Source organism: Suricata suricatta, chromosome 16 (assembly GCF_006229205.1).
Source record: "Suricata suricatta isolate VVHF042 chromosome 16, meerkat_22Aug2017_6uvM2_HiC, whole genome shotgun sequence".
NCBI lineage: Eukaryota > Metazoa > Chordata > Mammalia > Carnivora > Herpestidae > Suricata > Suricata suricatta.
This window is the reverse complement of record NC_043715.1, coordinates 11585836-11606903: the sequence shown is the minus strand read 5'-3', so window position 1 is coordinate 11606903 and position 21068 is coordinate 11585836. Positions and strand designations below refer to the sequence as shown.

The window sequence follows — 21068 nt, the reverse complement described above, 5'->3', positions numbered from 1 at the left end:
GAAGAGAAAGAAATTAAGCCCACAGGCCATTTGCTCAGTAGGCGATCTATACTCTCAAACCAGGACAAGAGAAAAGGCAGCCGGAGGCTTTTCAGGCTTACAAGTGCCACATGCCAAAGCTGGCTCCTGGAGACCTCAAAGCCTCAGTGTGGCCTCTATGAGCCGCGCGGCGAGCCAGCAAGCATTCTTAAATGTCTATCATGTACCTCTAACTTCCCCAAATATGGACTCTTGGCGTCTTTTAAAGTTTCTAGTGTACCCACCTACATTCCTCCACAACAGCACTGAATACGTACCCGCTGCATCTGGGAATCTACCCGCCACATTCTCAAGGTCTGATCCCGCGACCACGTGACCAGCTGGTAGTCCTTGGACCCTAGAAATCACCAAATGAGAATCCTGGAATTTGGGGGGAGTGGAGGTGGGGGTGAGGATTCAATATCAATTTTGCTACTTGTTACAATGGACCGAGACTCCTTCCTTCTGTCAGCCATCCAACCATTCAAGAAATACTTACTGACCAACACCTAGAGGCCAGGCACCAACTCTAGATACTGGGGCAATAGCGTGAATACAACAATCTCTGTCTTTACAGAGGTCACCGTCCAGTACTACTGGCAGCAAACAGACAAATACGTGAGAAAATGTCTGGTAGTGATAGGGTTCTTAAAAAAAAAATGTAAGACAACTGCTGGCCAAGCTATTTTCAGACAGGGCTCTCTGAGGAGGTCGCATTTGAGCAGAAACTTAAATGAAGTGAAATAATAACTGACAGGTGAGCAGGTGAAAAGGGATGCTGGGATTTAACGTCACACTGAACTTTCACCTCCACAAACGTTCCTCCTTTTATATGCTCCAGAGGAGCTGAGCATGAATGTAATTTTTGTGAAATGAATTGCTTTAAATGCGTAACGACACCTTACTGTTTGGAAAAGAATTTTTTGGCAAAGAGATGCGTCTCTTCATAAAATGGATAATCAATCCTGAATGTTCTTAATGGCCTGAGTTTCACATATTAGGTCTGGTCAAAGGGAAATTATTCTAAAAAGGTTTAGGGAGCTTTATGAAAGATCAGAGCATTTCAGAGTAATTAGGTCCTATATAGAAATGCCTTTATGGCCATCTTTAGAGAGCAGAGAATTTAAAAGAATTTAGAATTTTTTATTCCATCCAATTCCCTCATTTTACAGATGGGAAAATGGAGGCACCAGAGAACAGGCTCTGTCCGAGCTAACAGCGTGGGTGAGGGACAAAAATTCCTTCTCTGAGTCACTGCCTTCATTCGGGCCTTCGCTCCTCAATGTGTTGGCACATCCCTGTGTGTGCCTCCCAGGACACGGCTCTTCTGAAGGACCGCCTGCCAGGAGGCCCCGTCCGTACTCCTGTTCATGTCAGCCACTGTCTGTCTCCACATCTGGCTCTTTCCGTGTCCCTGACTGAAGGAAAGTTGTGCCTAATTCCGTTCTAAACCCAGCTCCTCCACCAGTGCCTTTGCCCCACTCCCTCCTAGCCCCCAGCACCAGAGGGCCCTGGCTTTCCCATGCCCTCCCTTTCCTGCATCTTCTCCCTGCCCTCAGTGAGAGAGGGTGGCAGCTCTAACATCGCCCCAGTCTGCTCCTTGCCTTTGAAGGCAACTTCGTTCACGAATCCAGTTCCTGCTGCCTCTGTTCCGCTCCTTGTGGTCTGGCTTCTATCCTCAATCTGCTCTTGGAACTCCTCTCTTAATGATCATATGGCTCCTGTCTGTACCATTAAGTGCTTTTCTCTTATTCTGCATGTTGATCCTTCAGCAACACCTAGAACCAGTGACTGCCGCTTCCTTCATGAAGCATCCTTGTCCACGGGCCACAACATCCTGATTCTCTTCCTCTCTCTCTAAGAGCTTGAGCACCACAGTGAAAACCACAATTAAACCAGGAAAACTTGACTAGTAAGACACAGCAGTAAAAATAAAATGGAGCAGCCTTAGGTTGAAAAAGAAGTAAAATACAAGACTACACGCAGGATAATTAGATTTATAAAAGGTTCAACAAGCAAACAAACTATTTCAAGGGATGCACTAATGGGTGGCAAAACCCTAAAAATAATTACTCTCACGAGTGTTAGGACAGCATATCCTCCTGGGGAAGGGAGGGGGCTGTGATCTAGAAGCTCCTGGGGTTCTAGCAATGTTCTCTTTCTAAAGCTTGGTGGTAGTTATGGAGATTTTCACTTCATAATTTGTTAAAATGTATATGTTTTATGCAATTTTCTAGACAGATGATATACTTTAGAATAAAAAGGAATTTGAAGAAAACACCTGTAGCTTGTACTCAAAATCTCATTACCAACTAGACGGTCCCAATTTACACAATTCACCCTGCCGGCTTACAGACAACACAGATAGCTGAAAACAGGTTGCTAAAACCCTTTCATTTCAATCCAAAACTACAGGCCAACCTCTCTCGGCCAGAACATGAGGAAACTACATCTTCTATTTACGATGGCAAATGCAAGAGAAGAAGTTGAGAGCTTAAGTCACACATGCAAATTAATGGGATAAAAACCAAGCAGTCTCATGTTTCTAGAAGCAGAGAGATTTGGCAAATAAAGGCGGGAAAACTAAGTGGATGATCAAAAGAGTCCCTTCAGAAACTCAAACAAGCTGGGATTAAGAGGACCGCCCTGAGCCCGGGTCTACCAGAGACCTTTTCCGGGACTCTGGACAGGACACGCCACTCCTGCTTTTTCGTCTATCGTGTGGAAGGACGAAGAAATCTACTTCTGTTTCATAAAACCTTTAGAGATCATGACAATAGGATCTCAAGAAAAGAGAGGCTGCCACTACCTTTGCACGGTGAGCTGGTGGAGAAGCGGAGGCAGAGGGCTTCTGATTCCCATTACGCTTGACCTTGCATTAGTGAGGGCTAGCTAGATGGAGCTGTAACAAGTATCCCCGAAGCTCAGTGACCTAAAGCAAGGACACCCTGCTCCCCCTATACCCCCACCCCGTCCATGCTCCCGACGGCGTAGGTGCAGCTGGAGCTGTGCCCGCTGCCGTGGCAGACACAGAGAGAGCATGGGACTGCACGGTGGCTGTTAATGCTTTACCCTAGAATAGATCGCACCCCCCTTTCATGTCTCAGGACCAAAGCAAGACATTTGGCCAAACCCATCTTCAGGGAGGCGGGACAAAACACCAGCGCATGCTGTGACGAGAACTCGGGTTATGTGGAGGGTGGTACTGATGACGGCCTCAGGTCTCCTCCCTCAACAGCGTGGAAAGGGGCCAATGGCAGACTGCTGAGGACCCTGGAATTTTTCAGCCCTAGAGATGATCCAACAGGAAGTCTGTCAATCTCTTCCAGACCTCTTCCACACAGGTGAGAGATGACACAGAACATAAGAGAAGAGGAGGAAATGGGAGATAAACTGCAACCGTACACCCTTTATCTACCTACCCTGAAAGGTGACAGTCCCCCTGACTCTCTCGTTCCTAAAGCCCAGCCCTGAGGTGTTGGCGTCCTCCACGCTGGGCTACACAGCCAACCCTGACCGGAGATGCTGTAGAACACGGTTCAGGGGGAAATCAGGCTCCCACTCACCCTCCTTCTGTTTTCTCCACTGGAACTCCAGCACCACGTCATCGTGCCCCACAAAGGTGTGCACTGGGGTGTTTAAGTCGAAGACGTTCCACAGGAGAAGACTGTTCTCCCTGCGCAGCTGCGGAACCATCACAGTCACCAACCCATTGCTGAAAGGCTATGGCAGGAAAGGGAAAGGCGGGTGATTATTCCGGGGAGACTCAGCTGAATCTTGAATTACCAAAGTTGGAACGCTTTCCTAACTAAAATAAAGTACATGATGGGGGCGGGGGTCCCCAGCCCATCTGGGGACATTTTTTCCCAAATACCATAAGTTAACCATCACATCTACTTTTCTTTCACATTTATTTTACTTTTTCTTTGCGTGGGAAGGACCACAGCCAGTAAAAAATAAAGCTAAGCCAAATACTTGGAAAACTTTAAATTCTAAAATAAGCAAATGGCTCTGACTCCTGCACACCAGCGCACACTGTTTCATATCTGGTGCTTCCTCAGATCGAGTGTGCAAAACACGCTGTGGTGAGCCCCAGAGCAGCAAGCGGAATTTGTGCCACGCAGGCACACACCAGAAGCACACCATCCACATGGGGCAGAGCCTCGCTGGCCCCAGTCCTGCGGCTCTTCTCAGGAAAAGCCTCCAGGGTCAGGACTGACATGTTTTACTTATCAACACCTCATCTGCCAGGTGGCTGCGGGGTCCATTTGGTAGATAATCAGCCTCTTATTCTTTACAGAATAAACCACAGTCACCTAAAAGCACATTTATCTTCACTCGCCCTCCTGGCAGCACTCCTGGACTTCTCTGTTTATTTTTTAAAATAAACATATTAATCCAGAGAAGTACTTCGATTCACAAGAACAATGTCTGATTTCCTGACCAGCGTTCCTAGATGCAAAAGCCACTTAATACCTAAATTATCTTCTATGTTCCACAGAGCCTCGGGGTGACAGCCTAATGCAGAAAGGCAGCTTTATTCATCCCTGTGCTCCCTTTCGAGTCGACACCGAGGAAAATATATTATCTCTGATCAGCAGCTATCAAAGTGGCAATGGATAACAGCCTACCCCCATATCTGTAGCATTTGACGGTTTATAAAGCATTTTCACATACAATGTTTCAAAAGGAAAGGCATATTATGCCTGTGCTAAATGCCATTGAACTGCACATCTTAAAATGGTAAATTGTATCACAATAATAAAAAGGAAGACCCAGTAAAAATTATTATTCATATTCTACACAGGAGGAAACTATTGCTCAAAAGCATCTAGCAGCCTGCCCAAGGCCACGCAAATAGGAAATGGCTCATTGCAACATTATCCACAGCAGCCCAGATAAGGAAGCATCCGAAGTGTCCACCAATGGATGAAAAGATAGAGAAGATGTGTTAGATATACTCTGTGGAATGCTGTTCAGCCCGGAGAAAGAAGGAAATTTGTGACAGCATGGGTGGACTTGAGGGCACTATGCTAAGTGAAGTAAGTCCGAGAAAGACAAATACTGTGTGATCTCAGTTATATGTGGAACCTAAAAAGGCTGAACTCACAGAAACAGAGAGTAGGATGGTGATTACCAAGGGCTGATGGGTGAGGGAAATGGGGAGATGCTGTCAAACTTCTAGTTAGAAGTTAAGTTAGTTCTGGGAAACTGATACACAGCATGGTGACAATAGTTAATAATATCATATTATACTCCTGAAACTTGCTGAGAGTAATATTGCTTGTTCTCAATACAAAAAAGAAATAGTAGTTATGTGATGTGACAGAGATATTAGCTAATACTATGGTACTAATAGTCTTGCAATACATACGTGTATCAAACACCTTGAACTTACACAGTGTTATACATCAATTGTATCTCAATAAATCTTGGGGGAAAATTAAATGGCATCGTTGGATCCCAAACCCAGGTCTTCAGAATCTAAAGCCAGAATTCTTCCCCCCACAATCCATTAACTGAAAGCCCTTCAGCCCTCTGGCTCCATCTCACCCCTTCTCCTCCCACTAGTGACCACCTCCATGCTGCCCGGCTTCCCAGGTCATGATCAGCAACAGACTCTTCCCCAACATTCTAAGCGCAAGTTTTTAAAAACATGACAGCTTTTATGCCATCATTACTGCCTTTCCCCTCACCCCTCAACCAAGACAGAAAGTGAAAACTGCCTCACAAAGAAAATAAGAGACAATGGCTCTCATGGCCCTCGCCTAGCCCTGCCCCACATCTGGAAACCAAGGTGAAGGTCCCCAGCAGGAAGTGGGGTGTCTCACTCACCGTGTATCTGGCCTTCCAGACAGGCACCTGGCAAGGGAGAATACTGAGGTATTTCCGAGGCTGGCGGTAATCCCAGAACTGGAAGATAGAAAGCAGGATAATCTATGAACCAAATGCCATTAAAAAACTCAACAACTGAAATAAGCACAGCCTCACTCTTTGTCCTCAGTGTGTTCCAGGCAGCCCCCTGGCCCCAAAACTGTGGCAGAGACACAACCCTCTCTCTCCCATTTATAAACATTCCTGGAGAATTTTCAGACTCCACGCGAACCAGCCCCAGGGGGCAGATCGCAGTCAGCCTGCCTACTAAACAGCTTTGTATCTGAAAGGTAAAAGCGACATGTTTTCACCCCGCATCGCGTGTAGGGGAATGTAACTACGACCTAGAGCCGATGTACTGACTACTCACTGCATTCCGGAGCTCAGAGCTTTCAGTTCTGTATCCCATTTAATCTTTACAACCAAATAACTGGTGTCATTTACCTCTTTTTCAAATGTAGAAGCTAAGTTACTAAACAGTCTAACTTGTGCAAGGTCACACAGGAAAGAGGTGGCTGTTCAAGCACCAAGGCAGTCACCTACACCCTCACCCGCTCCGCTACCACCGCCACCACCGAACGTGTGGAACATGAGGCCGTGGGACACACAAAGGTGAGCTGGACACACTCTGCCTGAGCCGCCTGTGCTCCCCACGATGGGAAACCTACACTTAGCTTGGGCCTTTGTCATGAAGGCAGGAAACGGCAGAGCACAAAAGGCAGGAGGACCAAGAGTGAGACTCTGAATTGTTCAAGTCCTAATCCTAAGAATTTATTTTCTTTTTTTTCTTTTAATTTTTTTTAATGTTTATTTATTTTTGAGACAGAGGGGCAGAAGGTAAGTGGAGATGAAGCAGTGAGAAAGGGAGATAAAGAACCCAAAGCAGGCTCCTGGCTCTGACCTGTCAGCACAGAGCCCAACATGGGGCTGAAACTCACAAATGGTGAGATCATGACCTGAGCTGAAGTTGGACGCTTACCCGATGAGCCACCCGGGCACCCCACTAAGAAATTATTTTAAAAAGTAGATGACTCCTTCCCTCTCTGCACCTCCCCTGCTCTCTCCCAAAAGTAAATAAAACATTAAAAAAAATAGATGAAAGAAGCTACTCTGGAAAAGTTTGGCAGTTTCTTAAAAAGTAAATGCACACATACCACTGACCCAGTGATCTCGACTCTTAGATATTTGTCATGAAACACAGAAAAGGTCCATTCCCAGAAAAACCAATACATGAATGTTTACAGCAGGTCTATTCATAATCACCAAAGGCTGGAAAGAGCCCAATCAATGTCCTTCAGTGAGTCAAGAGACAATAAACTGTAGTATATCCGTACAGTGGATTACTGCTCGTCAATAAAAAGTGTATGATCTATTGACTTTTAGAACAACTTGGATGAATCTGAAGGTGCTATGCTGGGTGAACAAAGCCAACTCAAAAAATAAGAATACTGAATGATTCCCATTTAAATACCACTCTCAAAAAAGACAAAACTACAGTGATGGAAAACACATCAGAGGCTGCTAGAAATCAGGGGTTGGGGCAGAGCGTGCCTATAAAGGGATCACATGAGGCAATTCTTGTTTCCTCCGACAACTTTTTTTGTCAAATTTGGGCTCCATATTCAATGTAATAAAATTGTTACGATGTCTTTTCCATCTAAACTGCTCCTGGGTTTCCCAGATGGCAACAGGGAAAACTGTAACTTGCTCCCTCAACTTGTAAAAGAAGGGAAATTAGACATCATTAGGTCTGCTTGGCATTCTCCAGATTTTAATTAGCTCTACATCTTATGAGTGCTCTCCTGTTATCAAGTCTTCCATGTGTGAAAAACAAGCAAATAAAAAAAAAATTTCAATCTCCCTGAGCTAAAAGCAAATATGCTCAGTTGGGGACAACTATAACATATAACTTAGGGGACGAGGTGGAGGACCCTGGGGATTTGACCACGTCCTCACTCACTTCAGAACAGGATCTTATTCCCAAGGCAACCACTGACAGTCAGTCGTGTGGAATGATTATGTACTGCATGTGAGTGGACGACTTGAGCCTGTTTCAATCTGACAGACTGGTCACTATAAGAACCAGAGTCAGGATGTCCTCCCCACCATACGTGATTTCTGCTTTTCTCTTACTTGCCAAAGGGCCCTTGCTACAAACCACACATCAGAAAGGAAGGCTTCTGAACAAATATCAGAAGAGCCTCAGGCAAGAAAGAACCACATTCTTGAACAGCTTCATGGGTACAAGACTCTCAGTAAGGGTGACCTTGACTCATGGGCTGACACACATCTCTCTGTCAGGATGTACCAAGGAACCATGGCTGGATTTCCATGACACTTTGTCTAAAGAAGGCAATTCTGTAAAACAGACTGCTTAACCCAAGTTCAGGAAAAAAGCAATTATCTAAACTGGTATGAAATCATTTCATTGTGGATAATGTTCTCTTTTTATTTTTTTAACGCTCTGATTTTAATAGCTATATAAGAAAAATCCTTTTCTTTCTTTTTGATCTAGTTCTAAGCCTCAATTCAACTGTTTTATAGTTTAACAATATCCTAACTCAGATGAAACATTCATTCAATGGCATCTTGTTCCAGTGCACCCCTTAGAATTCAGAAAATACAAGTATAATAAAAATTACTACTACAAATTATAAGCTAGCATATTATCAGGTAAAGTTAAGAAAATGATTATGTAGGAAAAAAAGACATAGTGACCCCTATCTACACATTACTAAAAACAATGGTTGAATATTATGCAAAGTGCCTCTCAACTGCTTCACTTTTTATAATTATGCTATTTATATACAATCACTAAAAACTGCTTTCCTTCTACCAGGTTAGTGGAATAAACCATGTCAAAAAAAATCTCATTTAATTTGTGAGCTCAGCCTACAAGCAAGGAACAGGGGCGGAGTCTCACATGTGCAAACTGGCCAGTTACCTGCTTTCATATCTATGGAATCCCGGCCTCAGAGGTGAGAAAAATGTCACTGAATGGCAACAAACTTGCAGAAAGAGGAGGTGATGAACTGGACTGTTTCTGGGTTCTGGACTTGGATGACAAGGTGACAAAAACCCAAATCCAAGAAAAGCAAACCAACAAAAAAATCCCTCTGTGACACATAAAAGTCAATTCCAACCCTAAGGGATTGACAAACCTCAAGGCAGAAGTTAACCTTTTAGGCCTTAGTGTCAGATTCTAGTTTTGCTGACTACGCCGGAGGAGGACGTGATGCATGAGCCTATGTAAACAGAGCGTTAAATCAATGATGCTGAATCACAAAACTGCTAAGCAAACTTCCGAGGTCAAATCTCTGTCCTTCCAGCGGTAACCTGAGCTCAAGGAGGGCGTGTGGAACGAGGCTGACTCTGTGCCCTACATCGTAAACACAGCACATCCCACAGTTGGGAGAGGGAAAAACAACACGAAATGCCACACTCCAAGATAAACCACAAACACGAGGGTCACGGAGACACATAAACCTTGGAGCACTTCCTGCCAAGTTACAGAATCTCTAGTAGAGCAACTCTGTCCCTGACCTTCTGCAATGCTGATGACCAGAGATGTCCTGACTTTTACAGACATGATCATCTTGGGAGAAAACTGCTATTTTTCCACACCAAGGAGACTAATCATAAACTTGGTAACCTTAACAATGTTGTGGGCTTTTTTTCTTTACTTCTATATCTGGTGTGGGGTTTTTTGTTTTTGTTTTTTTCTGAAATCTGACTCCTTGACTTCTTTGCAAATAAGCTTTTCCTTTTTGCTTTAGTCTCTGACTCCCTTTCATGAAGGGAAAGAAGAAAACCTTCTGAACAAATCCAAGGAGCCACAACGGAGATGCGCTATCCCATCATTCCTACTGGCCTACGTGACCAGGCTTACGTGCCCATGCGCCCCTAAAACATGCACACTGTGCTAACTTACCGTAGCCTTCCTTCTGCACAAAGTGCCGTTACTAAATCTGGTGCTCTCCCAACTGCCCCAGTGGGCCACTCACCTTGACAGAGTTGTCCTGGCTGGAGGTAGCGAGAATGTGCTCGATGTCAGGGTGCCAGTCCAGGCCGTGGATCTTGGAGAGGTGGGCTGCCAGGTACTCCACCGCGGTGCTGGGTTTCTACAACAGGATCAGCACTGAGTGTTGTCAATTTACAAACCACTCATGGATTTGCACTTCGCAATCTGGGGCAGGGATAAGAAGCCTGCTGACCATTCTAGAACAGCGTCTGGTCTGCAGGTTCGACCTCCTCAGTGATCCATTCACTATGATTATCTTCATTTTGAAGACAAGGTAACGGATGCTTGGAGCAGAGTAGCGGCTCACCTGACATAATTAGGAGGCAGCAAAACGGGGCTCTCACTTACGTGAGGCCCAGTTCATTTTCTTAACCACTGATCATAATATTCTCTATCTTCTTTCAACACCAATTTGATCAGGAAGCAAATGTCATCTGGTACTGTGATCTTAAAATGGCAATTTGCCACACTGTACAGGGCACCCTGGCCTCTCAACACAAGTCCTGCTACTCACAACATCCTCTTCATTCCCCCTGTGAGGGACTAAAGACCAACCGGGGCGGAAGGGAAGAAACTACTCACCCGCTTGTCCCATATCCGCACATCCCCATCATGACTGGTGGCGAGGCAATGAGCATTTTTTTTATTCCACTTGACCTGTGAGGCTCCCGCTGGAAAGAAAAATCAGGGGGAGAAAGCTGCTGCCGTCAAGTCCTGTGCGAGCAGAGTGGAGCGTGTCCAGGGGGGCTGGGTAATGAGTGCCGGCTGACTGAGAACAGAACCCTTCAAGTTTCTAGGACTGCACCAGCTCCACCATTAAAGAGAAAATGAAGCCCAAAACTAAATGAATTAACACAGTGGAATAGGATCAGAGGCACCTAACTGAGGAAATATCGACTAGGAAGAAAGTCTACAGGTTACCCCCGCGCAGAAGCAGCAGGGAGACCGAGCTTCCCAGGAGCAGCGGTGGAGCACGGCTCTAAGCTCTCAAGGCTGATGGACTATGCATCACACAGCCTGGTTCTCCGTCATCCCAACAACCAAGCTGGCGCCACCAGAAAGGCATTGGCTCAGTGCCTGCTCCCTCCCCACTCACCTCCTCACCTCCTCACCTATTTACCAGGGCAATCTTGGAGAAACAAAGGTTCCCCGGCTGAAGAATAAGCCCCCATACTGAAGGGTATGGGCACCACCGCCCTCCTGCGTTCTCTTCTCCCAACAGCAGTTACATGCGGCCACTGGCCCTGCATTAGGTCAGGGAAAGGGAACGTCCCTGGGACCCTGAAGGGAGTCGGTTCCCCACTGTGCCAACACAAAGAAGTAACAACAATAACAAAGGAAATATTTAAGAGAGGAGGCATAGCAGCTGTAGCAGCCTAGCAGCGTAAAATGCCAGAGGGGTTGAGGTCTGAGGAAAACCGGGACAAATCAGCACTTCTAGTGGACTCTTAAAAATCACCAAGTTGGGGTGCCTGGGTGGCTCATGGCTTAAGCATCCCACTCGTGATCCCAGCTCAGGTCTTGATCCCAGCTCAGGTCATGATCCTACAGTTCATTAGTTCAACTCCTGCATCTGGCTACTCACTGACAGTGCAGAGCCTGCTTGGGATTCTGTCTCTCCCTCTCTCTGCTCCTCCCCTGCTTTCTCTCACTCTCTGTCTCAAGATAAATAAAGTTTAAAAAAGAAAATAACCAAGTTAATTAAGTTAAACCAGAACAACACGACAGCTCTCCTTCCCATCTCTTCTTGTCCTCACTCAGACAACACAGTATTTCTTCCTTTGGGGGTCAGCTTACTAATGTGGACACCAGAGTGGATCCAGGGCTTTGGAAAGCAAACTGAACCCCGAGGTCTAGAGTGACATCGACTGAGCAAGGACTGAGAATCTGTTAGGAAACCAAGTTAGTGTCCAGAAATTACCTTTGCTTGGTTCTGGGGACAGTATTTATTTATTTGCTGTGGTTTATTTCCGCATGAGACACAGGGCATCTTAAGTCACCTAAGAATAATTGGTGGCAACCCCTACAGGAGAAAAGTAGTATACTACTTAGGAGACAGTTTCTTGGCAAGAAAAGGTATCAGCTAAAGGAGAAGGTGAGTTAGAAGAGCCTGCCCCATTTCCTCACGACAGAATTACTTCAAGACTTCCAAAAAATATACTTTTCCCATTGCAGGGGTCCATGGGACCATGAAGCCTTCCAAAGGGTTCTGGGGACCCCCTAATTCGACCTGCTTTACTAGGATCATGAAAACAGAGTCAAACAGACCACAGGTATTTTCAGACAGAGAATATTCTGGAACACACACATGTTCTTGCTTACTCCCTATCCTGAAGATATAAACAATGAGCTCATGGAGAGATAGGAACCATGGCCTCCGGGAAGCAACACTAGCCAGGACTAAACCTCTCAGCAAATGGTAGGTCAAGAGCTTACGAAAACCCACAGCCTCTTGTTTGCCTCTTTTCTCCCAAGGCAGCTTTGCTACCACTGAGAAATCTCACTGAGGTGAAAAAACAAAGAAGTCTCCCTACCTCTGTTCTTTAGAGGACTTAGAAAAGAAAGCAATCAGAACAAGTGGGCTGGAAATAAAAACTTTCTTTTTGGAGCTCCTCTAAAACCAATCTTAGAAACCTCTAAGTAGAAGCAACAGAAACCCAGGGGAGCAACTGAAGCATTTATAGACCATGTGTATTTTCATTCAGTTGGATGTCTTCTGCAACCATGTCTGGGGGCCATCATATGTCTCAGACCATAACTGCCTAAAGGCTGAGCTTGGGGGCGGGGGACTGGGGAAGGGAGGGCAGATTTATTAAGCACTTAGCACAGAGGTACAGGGGCTTGCCTCCCACCTCCATTTAACAAACATTTATGGAGCATCTCCTGGGGTCAGGTACAAATGATGACCTTGGGCTACAGCACTGAACAAAACACATGGTCCCTAACGTCACAGAACAGATAATCCACCTGCTTAATACAGTTGTGATGCTCAATGTCTTTAAATGATGAGGCGTCGAGATGTGGGGAACAAAAAGAATCATGTAAATCATTTTGGAGCAAATACCACATGTGAATTCAAATGTAACAAAAAGATAAAAAGGAGCAGAATTTAAGAGGTAGATGATGTATGTTTTTAACAAGGATGCCAAAACACAATACTGATGACTGACCTTCATTGCTTTGGTATGCCAATTCTGTGCCCAAATTCTATGTTCAGGAATTAGTGGGAATACCCCACAATGGACCCAAAGCACAATTCCAAAAACAGTCCATTCCAACTGAGTACTGAAAACAGGGAGACCAGGAGGTAGTTTCAAAGTTTCAGCACATCCATAATACATGATGACATGGGGACTCAATCAGCATAATCTAGATTGTGGGGAAACTGCTGGACAAACCACCTGGTTTCTTCAATAAATAAACCTCAGGAAAAGAAAAATCAAAAAAGGAGAGGGAGAAGAAACCTACCAATTACCAAAGGTGAGGATTCCATCAACTATTTATAAGTATGTTCTCTATTTGGATCCTGATTTAACTAATTTGTAAAAAACAAAACAACAACTGAGACTATTAGAGAAATTCGAATACTGCTTAAATATTTGATATTAAAGAGCCACCGTTAACATTTTTAGGTCCATTTGTAGCATTGTGGTTACATTTCCATAGAGGATTCTCCTCTTGTAAAAGTATTATTTACTGAAATATTTGTGAGGAAATGATATGGCATACTTCAAAATAACTCCAAAGGAAATGGGAGAGGGGGCAGGACAGTGGGTAGGGGTAAAGATGAATAAGACTGGTTCCACGGGGACACCTGTGGACAACTGTGGAAGCTGGGTCGTGAACACAAGGCAGTTCGTTTTCTTCTACTTTTATATGCATTTGAAATTTTCCACAATAATTAAAAGTTTAGGGGCACCTGGGTGGCTCAGTTGGTTAGGCATCCGACTTCGGCTCAGGTCATGATCTCACCACTCGTGGGTTCAAGCCCCGCACTCGGCTCTGTGCTGACAGCTCAGAGCCTGGAGCTTGTTTCGGATTCTGTGTCTCCCTCTCTCTCTCTGCCCCCCTCCCCAACTCACATTCTGTCTCTTTCCTTCTATCTCTCTCTCAAAAATAAACATTAAAAAATTTTTAATAAATAAAAAAAAGTTTAAAAACAAACTATTTCGGCCGCCGTCCTTGAATCCTTAAATAACCTCCTGAGCACACTCCGCAGTCCTGAGAGCACCCCAAGGCAAGCCCCTCAAAATGAGGGACTCACAATCCCACCCAGTGAGCTGGGCTGTGGGGCAGGGGACAGTCCCCACGGGGGCGGGGGAGGCACATGCTCACCTACAGCAGATAGCGCAATGGTAGGCTTCCTCGTGTCTCTGAAAGAGAAAAGTCAGAAATCAATGCCTGGTTCAGAGGCCACCATCCACCTGCACTTTTCACCCTCTGCACACCTTTCTCTGCTCTCCTTTCAGTGGGTACTTGGAGCTCAGAGGGAACGTGAGGGTCTCAGAAACAAGGGTAAAGTGAGGCCTGTCTCCCTTCAGGGACAAACTTTCTCAGCTTCAAATGAGGTTGGGTCTGAATTTCAAATTACGTAGCTGCAGCCACAGGAAACAAATTCTATGATTCACATGGCCGGCGTGACCCTGATTGTAGGGGTGGAGGAAGCCCAAAGAAGGCCTTCCTGGTGTCATTTCTCCGGGGCAATGAATGGAAAGTCATAGAGGCTTAACTCAGCAAGAACCTTCCCAGCAGCACTTCAAAGGGGAAGTCAAAAGCTACTGTGACAGTCCTGGTCGCTAAGACGTGGAAACCCAAGTGTCCACCAACAGATGAGTGGATCGACAAAATATGGTCCAGCTGCACAACGGAATATTAGCCAGCCTTCTGACAGAAGGAGGTCCTGTGGCACGCGACAACATGGATGAAGCTTGAGGACATGATGTTAAGTCAAGTAAGTCGGTCACAAAAAGTCAAATACTGCATGACTCCTCTCCCACTTGTCAGAAGCATCTCTAGCCAAAACCACAGAAACAGAAAGTGGGAAGGTGCTTAATGAGCAGAGAGTTAGCTTGAGAGGAGAAATTCTGGGGATCTGATGCACAACAATGTGAATGTATTTTAACTGAAATTAAAACTGCTAAAGATGGTATATTTTATGCTTTGGGGTTTTTTGACCACAATTCAAAACAAAAACAAAACAACACCCTACTCCTGGATATAACGGGAGACTCTTGGAGACTGAGAGAGAGACTCCTGGGGTCATCACAAAGCCGGAGGGCAATTTCCCCAAAAAATGGTAAAGTGACAGACCGGGGTGCCAACCCAGGGCTGGAGGGAGGGGGGCGGAAGCCCGATCTGCGGCTCAGGCTACTAATCCAGAAAACCTGAAAAGGAATCATCTGTTCAGCGTCTTTTAATCCTTAAATTATGAAAACAATGATTTCAGGTAAATGAGGAATTCTCTAACCTTGCCTCGTAACTCCCTGGAGTTTTGTTTATTTAAAGGTGCCTCCCTCCCATTTCTCCCAGGTCTTGAGCTCTGTCCCCACTTGGGCGCTGCCATTAGACTGACACCACTAAGGCGCTCACCACCCCAAGGCGGATGCAGGTGAAGTCCGCTGCGCACACCTCTTGGACTCCCCTTCCCTGGTCTCCATCTCTCGGTGCAAACCATTACCGAGCCACTGCTGTTCGGGTGCAGAGCCGTCTGCTGAGGGGGTAGCCAATTGGGGGACTCTACACACCTAGCCCTCTATGGTTTTGGCTACTTAACCTTGAGTTGTTATGGCAAAGGGAGCCTCGCTCTACAAAGGGAGTAGGGGGACAGACGACGTGCCAGGCCCTGGGCTTGGGGCTCCTTCCCTCTTCACCTCCTGAAGGGGAACCCAGAGAGGTGGCTCTCAGCTGCACGGGGGACTGAGCCTCACAAAGAGCAAAGCGGATGTGTCTCGTAGTGCCGCCTGCTGTAGCAGAGGTGTGTCTGTGCCCATCACAACTCCCCACTGTCACCTGCCACTCCAGTTAAACCTCAGCCTGACTTTCAAATGCCAGCACCTGTGTCTCTCTGCCAAAGGGATTTCCCGGGCTGCTAAAGCCTGTTTTACAAACCTCTGTGACAGGCCTGAAGGGGCAGAGAAGGGAGGACCCAGGGACCAGCCTGCCACCAGTGACTGACAGTGGATGACGCCCCCACCTCCTAAACCCTAGAGGGTGGGACACCTCTGAGGAGTTCTGTACCAGCACCTAGCAGCCGCACTAGGAATAAGCTCCACATGCTCACGGAGCCACGAGTGGGGACAGCACGCCCTCCGTCTGCAGCCTTCCCAGTCCCGCTGCTCCTCCCGCTGGCACTTCTGTCGCCCCCTCAACAGCGTCCTTCTAATGCATCGTCATCTCGGGGGTCTGCGCCCAGGGGAACCAAAGTAAGACAGCTGATCTCTAAAACAAAGGTCGCAGATCATCCCACAACCCAGTGGTTTGGCCTTTTAATTGTTCTTACTTGATATCCCAAATGTAGATGTAGGTGTCCACAGAGCTGGTGACCAGGAAATCTGGCTCAAACACTGCCCAGTCCAAGTCGCTGGGAACATGAGAAATAAACAGAACAATAACAAAGAGAAAAAAAATTCAGAGTTCAGTTCCAAAGCACTAGCAGATTTCGTTTCTAGTGGCTTCAGAGAGTCACCGCTAATGGTCCTCCTTAACATGATGTAGGCTAGAGAGCTCCAAACTTCTTTGGGAACGAACAAGACTTAATTGAGTTCTGAAGAAAACTTTCAGGTCCTTTCCCCTTTCATCACCAGCTACACCATCACCTGCTCCCAAAAAAGAAATGGAGGATTCCAACTTCAAACACACACACACACACACACACACACACACACACACACCCCAAAGCAAAAACATTACCTAATTTTTGACTTGTAATTTTCTAAACCAGATTTGACCACACGTACCTCGAGTAACACCAACCTCTCTCAAAGCAGGGGCAAACTGCCATGTTGCCACGCAGCTTTCAGGAAGGGAGAGTCCTCCCTACTCATGTCCCCCCTCCTAGAAAGGCAGTTACTGCGCAGTTAACACAGGCCAGGCATCTGGCCCTTCCCAGTACTTCCAGGTCAGCTCCCCCACTCCTGCACTCCCTGCTGCTACTTCCTAGGAGGAGTGTTCCCTACCCAGAAATAGTGACCCAAGGATAGGGTGGATCAAGGAACACTCCAGAAGGCCATGGGCGGACAGCAGCTGTGCCCCACAGCCGAGCACAGGGCTGAGTCCTGCTGTCTGTGCTCCCGCACACTGGCGAACGAGAGCAGAGGATTCTGCTGGCATCACCGCGTCTCCCTCCCGTGGCAAAAATCAGCTCTAACCCTCCACTCCAGAATGGGCTGTCTGAGCGTCTTCTGGAATCGAGGTTAGAAGTTACATGAACGCTGGTTCCTAAATACTGGCTGATCCTCCCTGTGAGACCACTGTTTCAGTGAACGCTGAGAACCTAGCAGTCACCCGTGGCCAATGTAGCAAAAAAGGGTCAAGTTGTGGAAGGACAACAGAGCCTTCATGTCACTTCTCAAGGGACTATGACAAAGTGAGACAAGCCGGGAGCTGTGGAGGCCTGGTGCCTACCTGATTACACGAGTGTGGCCTTGTAAGGTTGTGCCAACTTCCCCGCTGCCATCTTTCCACTTATAAAGGTCAACTCGTTGGTTACTCTGAAAAGAAACAAGAAGAAGGCAGCCAGTCTCACACCCAAACACATGCTCTCCCCACAAAGTGCCCAGGGCTGAGAAGAGGAAGCCATTCAGGAACCAACCGGCATGGCAGAGACCCTACAGGCTGACTTGCTCACCGAGCCACCAGAAATGAGTACAATTAGGGGCTCCTGGGTGGCTCAGTCAGTTAAGCGTCCAACATCAGCTTAGGTCATGATCTCACAGTTCGCGAGTTCAAGCCCCACATCGGGTTCTGTGCTGACAGCTCAGAGCCTGGAGCCTGCTTTGGATTCTGTGTCTGCCTCTCTCTCTGCCCCTCCCCCACACATGCTCGCTCTCTCTCTCTCTCTCTCTCTCTCTCTCAAAAGTAATGAACATTAAGAAATACTTTTTATAAAATGAGTACAACTGACATGTGAGCCAACCTCAGCTCAGTACATAGGAATATAAATTTCCGAACCACAGGGCAGTGCCATCTTCCAAGTGAATCTACCCTGAGTGGTTGCAGCTAAACTGAAGCCACAAAGGCGCTACTGAGCACTTGAGCAATGGCTTATGGAGATGCACCTACCTCCCCCTACCCTCCCCCCCTCCTCCCTCCCCCACTTCCTGCTGGCTGCTAGGACCACTCCCAGCTCTGAGCATCACACACCCATCTCTCCAGCTGCTGTCACACTAGATGCTTTTAGCTCACCCTTCCCATTTATCAAATGCCCAAAGTCTATCCATAACATTTTAAAAACACATACACACAAGAAAGAAAACAGAACCACTATCAAAGGGGTATCCTAGAAGGCAAAATTATACAAGACTCCTTGAAATATGCTTATACTGAATTTTAAAAAAGTTTTTTCTTAACGTTTATTTTTGAGAGAGATTCAGAAAGGGAGACAGAGGATCTGAAGCAGGCTCTGTGATGACAGCCCAAAGCCTGATGTGGGGCTCAAACTCACATACCATGAGATTGTGACCTGAAATGAAGTCAGCTGCTTCACCAACTGAGCTACCCAGGTGCCCCTAATACTGAATTTCTTTTCTTTTCTTTTCAATACTGAATTTCTTTTCTTTTCTTTTTGAGAGAAAGAGCATGAGCAGGAGACAGGCAGAGAGAGAGGGAGACACAGGATCTGAAGCAGACTCCAGGCTCTGAGCTGTCGACGAAGAGTGTGATGCAGGGTTTGAACTCACAGACTGCAGGATCATGACCTGAGCTGAAGTCGGACTCTTAACAGACTGAGCGACCCAGGTGCCCCGAGAGAGAGAGAATCTTAAGCAGGCCCCATTCCCAGCATAGATCCCAGAACCCATGACCTAAACCAAAATCAAGAGTCAGACACTCAACCAGTTGAGCCACCCAAGTGCCCCAACATACTCGGAATCTTAAAGGACCTGCTCTCTGCTCTGTCACAAAACACTGCACACTGGGGGTCACCACTCATGTTACAGGTGAGGCAGCGGAGGCTCAGAAAGTCGGGAGAGTACGAAAGATAAAATAGTGAGTATCAAAATTAGGACTTGACCTCAGGTGTGCCTAACTCCAAAGCTCTTTCTCCTGAAAAAGGCTGCCTTCCAAACGAGAACAAAAGAAAAAAAATCAATTGAACTTTATCAAAATCAAGCTTTTTATATATCAAAAGACATTATCAATAAAGTGAAGGACAACCTATAGCATTAGAGACATACTTGCAAATCACACCTCTGCTAAGAGTCTAGTATCAAAAGAGTATATAAAGAACGCTCCGCTGACAACTCAGCAGCAAAAAGACATAAAACCCAATTACAAAATGAGCAAAGGGTTTGCGTAGATATCTCTCCAAAAAAGATACACAAATTGCCCACAGGCACATAAAAAGAGGCTCAATATTATTAGTCATTAGGAAAATGCAAATCAAAACCACAGTAAGATACCACTTTCTCCCACTAGGATGGCTATACTTTAAAAATTTAAAAAAAAAGAAAAACAGTAATTTTGGTGAGAATGTGGAGACACTGGAACACTGCTGGTAGGACACAAAACGACTCAGCTACTGTAGAAAAGTCTGATGGTTCCTCAAAAAGTTAAACATAGACTTACCATAGGACCCTGCAATTCCACTCCAAAGTGTATACCCAAAACAAGTGAAAATAAGTACTCAAAGAAGTACATTTATACACCTGTCCACTTCCGCCTTATTCACAAGAGCCAGCCCAAATGTCCATCAGTGAATGAATGATTAAACAAAACATGTTATAGCCGTACAATGGAATACTATTCAGTCACAAAAAGGAGGAAAGCACGGATACATGTTACAGCAGACATAAAAGGTCACATACTATATGTTTCCTTTTACATGAAATATCCAGAACAGATAAATCCTCAGAGACAGAACAGACTGGTGGTTGTCAGGGGCTGTGGGGAGGGAGCACAGGGAGAAACTGCTTCATGGTTGGGGCTAAAGTTTTACTCTGGAGTGATGGAAATGTTTGGGAACTAGAGAGGAGCAGGGGCTGTGTATCAGGTGAATGTAAATGACATTAAATTGTCTACTTTAAATGATTATCCAAAAAAAAAAAGGCTAGCTGTCTCACCATTTGTAAACAAATGCAATATTAATCCACTTGGGCCAACTACTGACTGGTTAGCCTACAGCAGTCATTCCCAATCAGGGGAGATTTTGCTTCCCAGGAACATTTAATAATGTCTAGAGACATTTTCAGTTGTCATGGTGACAGGGATGGTGAAGATGCTACCAGGATCTTGTAGGTAGGGGCCAAGAATGCTGCTTTATCTCTTACAGTGCACAGGAGAGACCCTGCCACAAGAGTTATCTGGCCTGAGAGGTCACTAGTGCCCAGGTCTAGGACCCCTGGACCAAATGACCAGGGGCTGAGGAAGAAAGGGGAGTGGAAGCTGTAAGGTGTAAGCCAACAAAAAGAGCACTCTTCCTAACTCACAGGAAAGGGGTCGGAAATCGGAAAGCAGCAGACTGGCCCTACCAAAACAGCCCCCTAAACCAGTTCAACCTCAGATGTCCATGGTGAGAGTCAGACAGAGAGGGAGAGAGAGAGGATCACAGAGAGGAAGAGAGAGAGGATCCCAAGCAGGCTCCACGCTGTCAGCACAGAACCTAACACAAGGCCTGAACCCATGAACCATGAGATTGTGACCTGAGCTGAAATTAGGAGTCAGACAGTCAACCGACTGAGCCACCCAGACGCCCTAGACAGTCAGATTCTATTTTGGAAATGACGGGGAAGAGCAGCTTTTTGTTCCTTCTAAAGCTGCCAACGCTGCTCTTCTTTCTTTTTCTCAGGTGCTTCCCTCTCACAGACTGTCATTTTGGATAAGAACAGACCTAGAGAGCACTGTGAATGCTGGCATCCCCTGGATGATAAGAAAGGTTCTTTAAATACAGTTCTCCCAGCTCAGGGCAAAGGAGCCGAAGGTTTAGATCTCTAATTGTTCT

At 46.1% G+C, this 21068-nt stretch overlaps 1 protein-coding gene across 4 annotated transcripts in view; it reads right to left on the bottom strand.

Moving 5' to 3' along the window:
* Positions 1 to 21068, bottom strand: part of WDR59 (WD repeat domain 59) — an 82479-nt gene that overhangs the window by 38644 nt on the left and 22767 nt on the right. For all 4 annotated transcript variants that reach the window (XM_029925416.1, XM_029925417.1, XM_029925418.1 and 1 more), the window contains exons 4-11: positions 17537 to 17622; positions 16413 to 16493; positions 14249 to 14286; positions 10496 to 10584; positions 9897 to 10013; positions 5854 to 5931; positions 3585 to 3741; positions 297 to 376 (exon numbers count right to left, since the gene is read on the bottom strand). In XM_029925416.1, coding sequence (XP_029781276.1) covers positions 297 to 376; positions 3585 to 3741; positions 5854 to 5931; positions 9897 to 10013; positions 10496 to 10584; positions 14249 to 14286; positions 16413 to 16493; positions 17537 to 17622 — 726 coding nt within the window. The remainder of the gene's footprint in view (positions 1 to 296; positions 377 to 3584; positions 3742 to 5853; positions 5932 to 9896; positions 10014 to 10495; positions 10585 to 14248; positions 14287 to 16412; positions 16494 to 17536; positions 17623 to 21068) is intronic.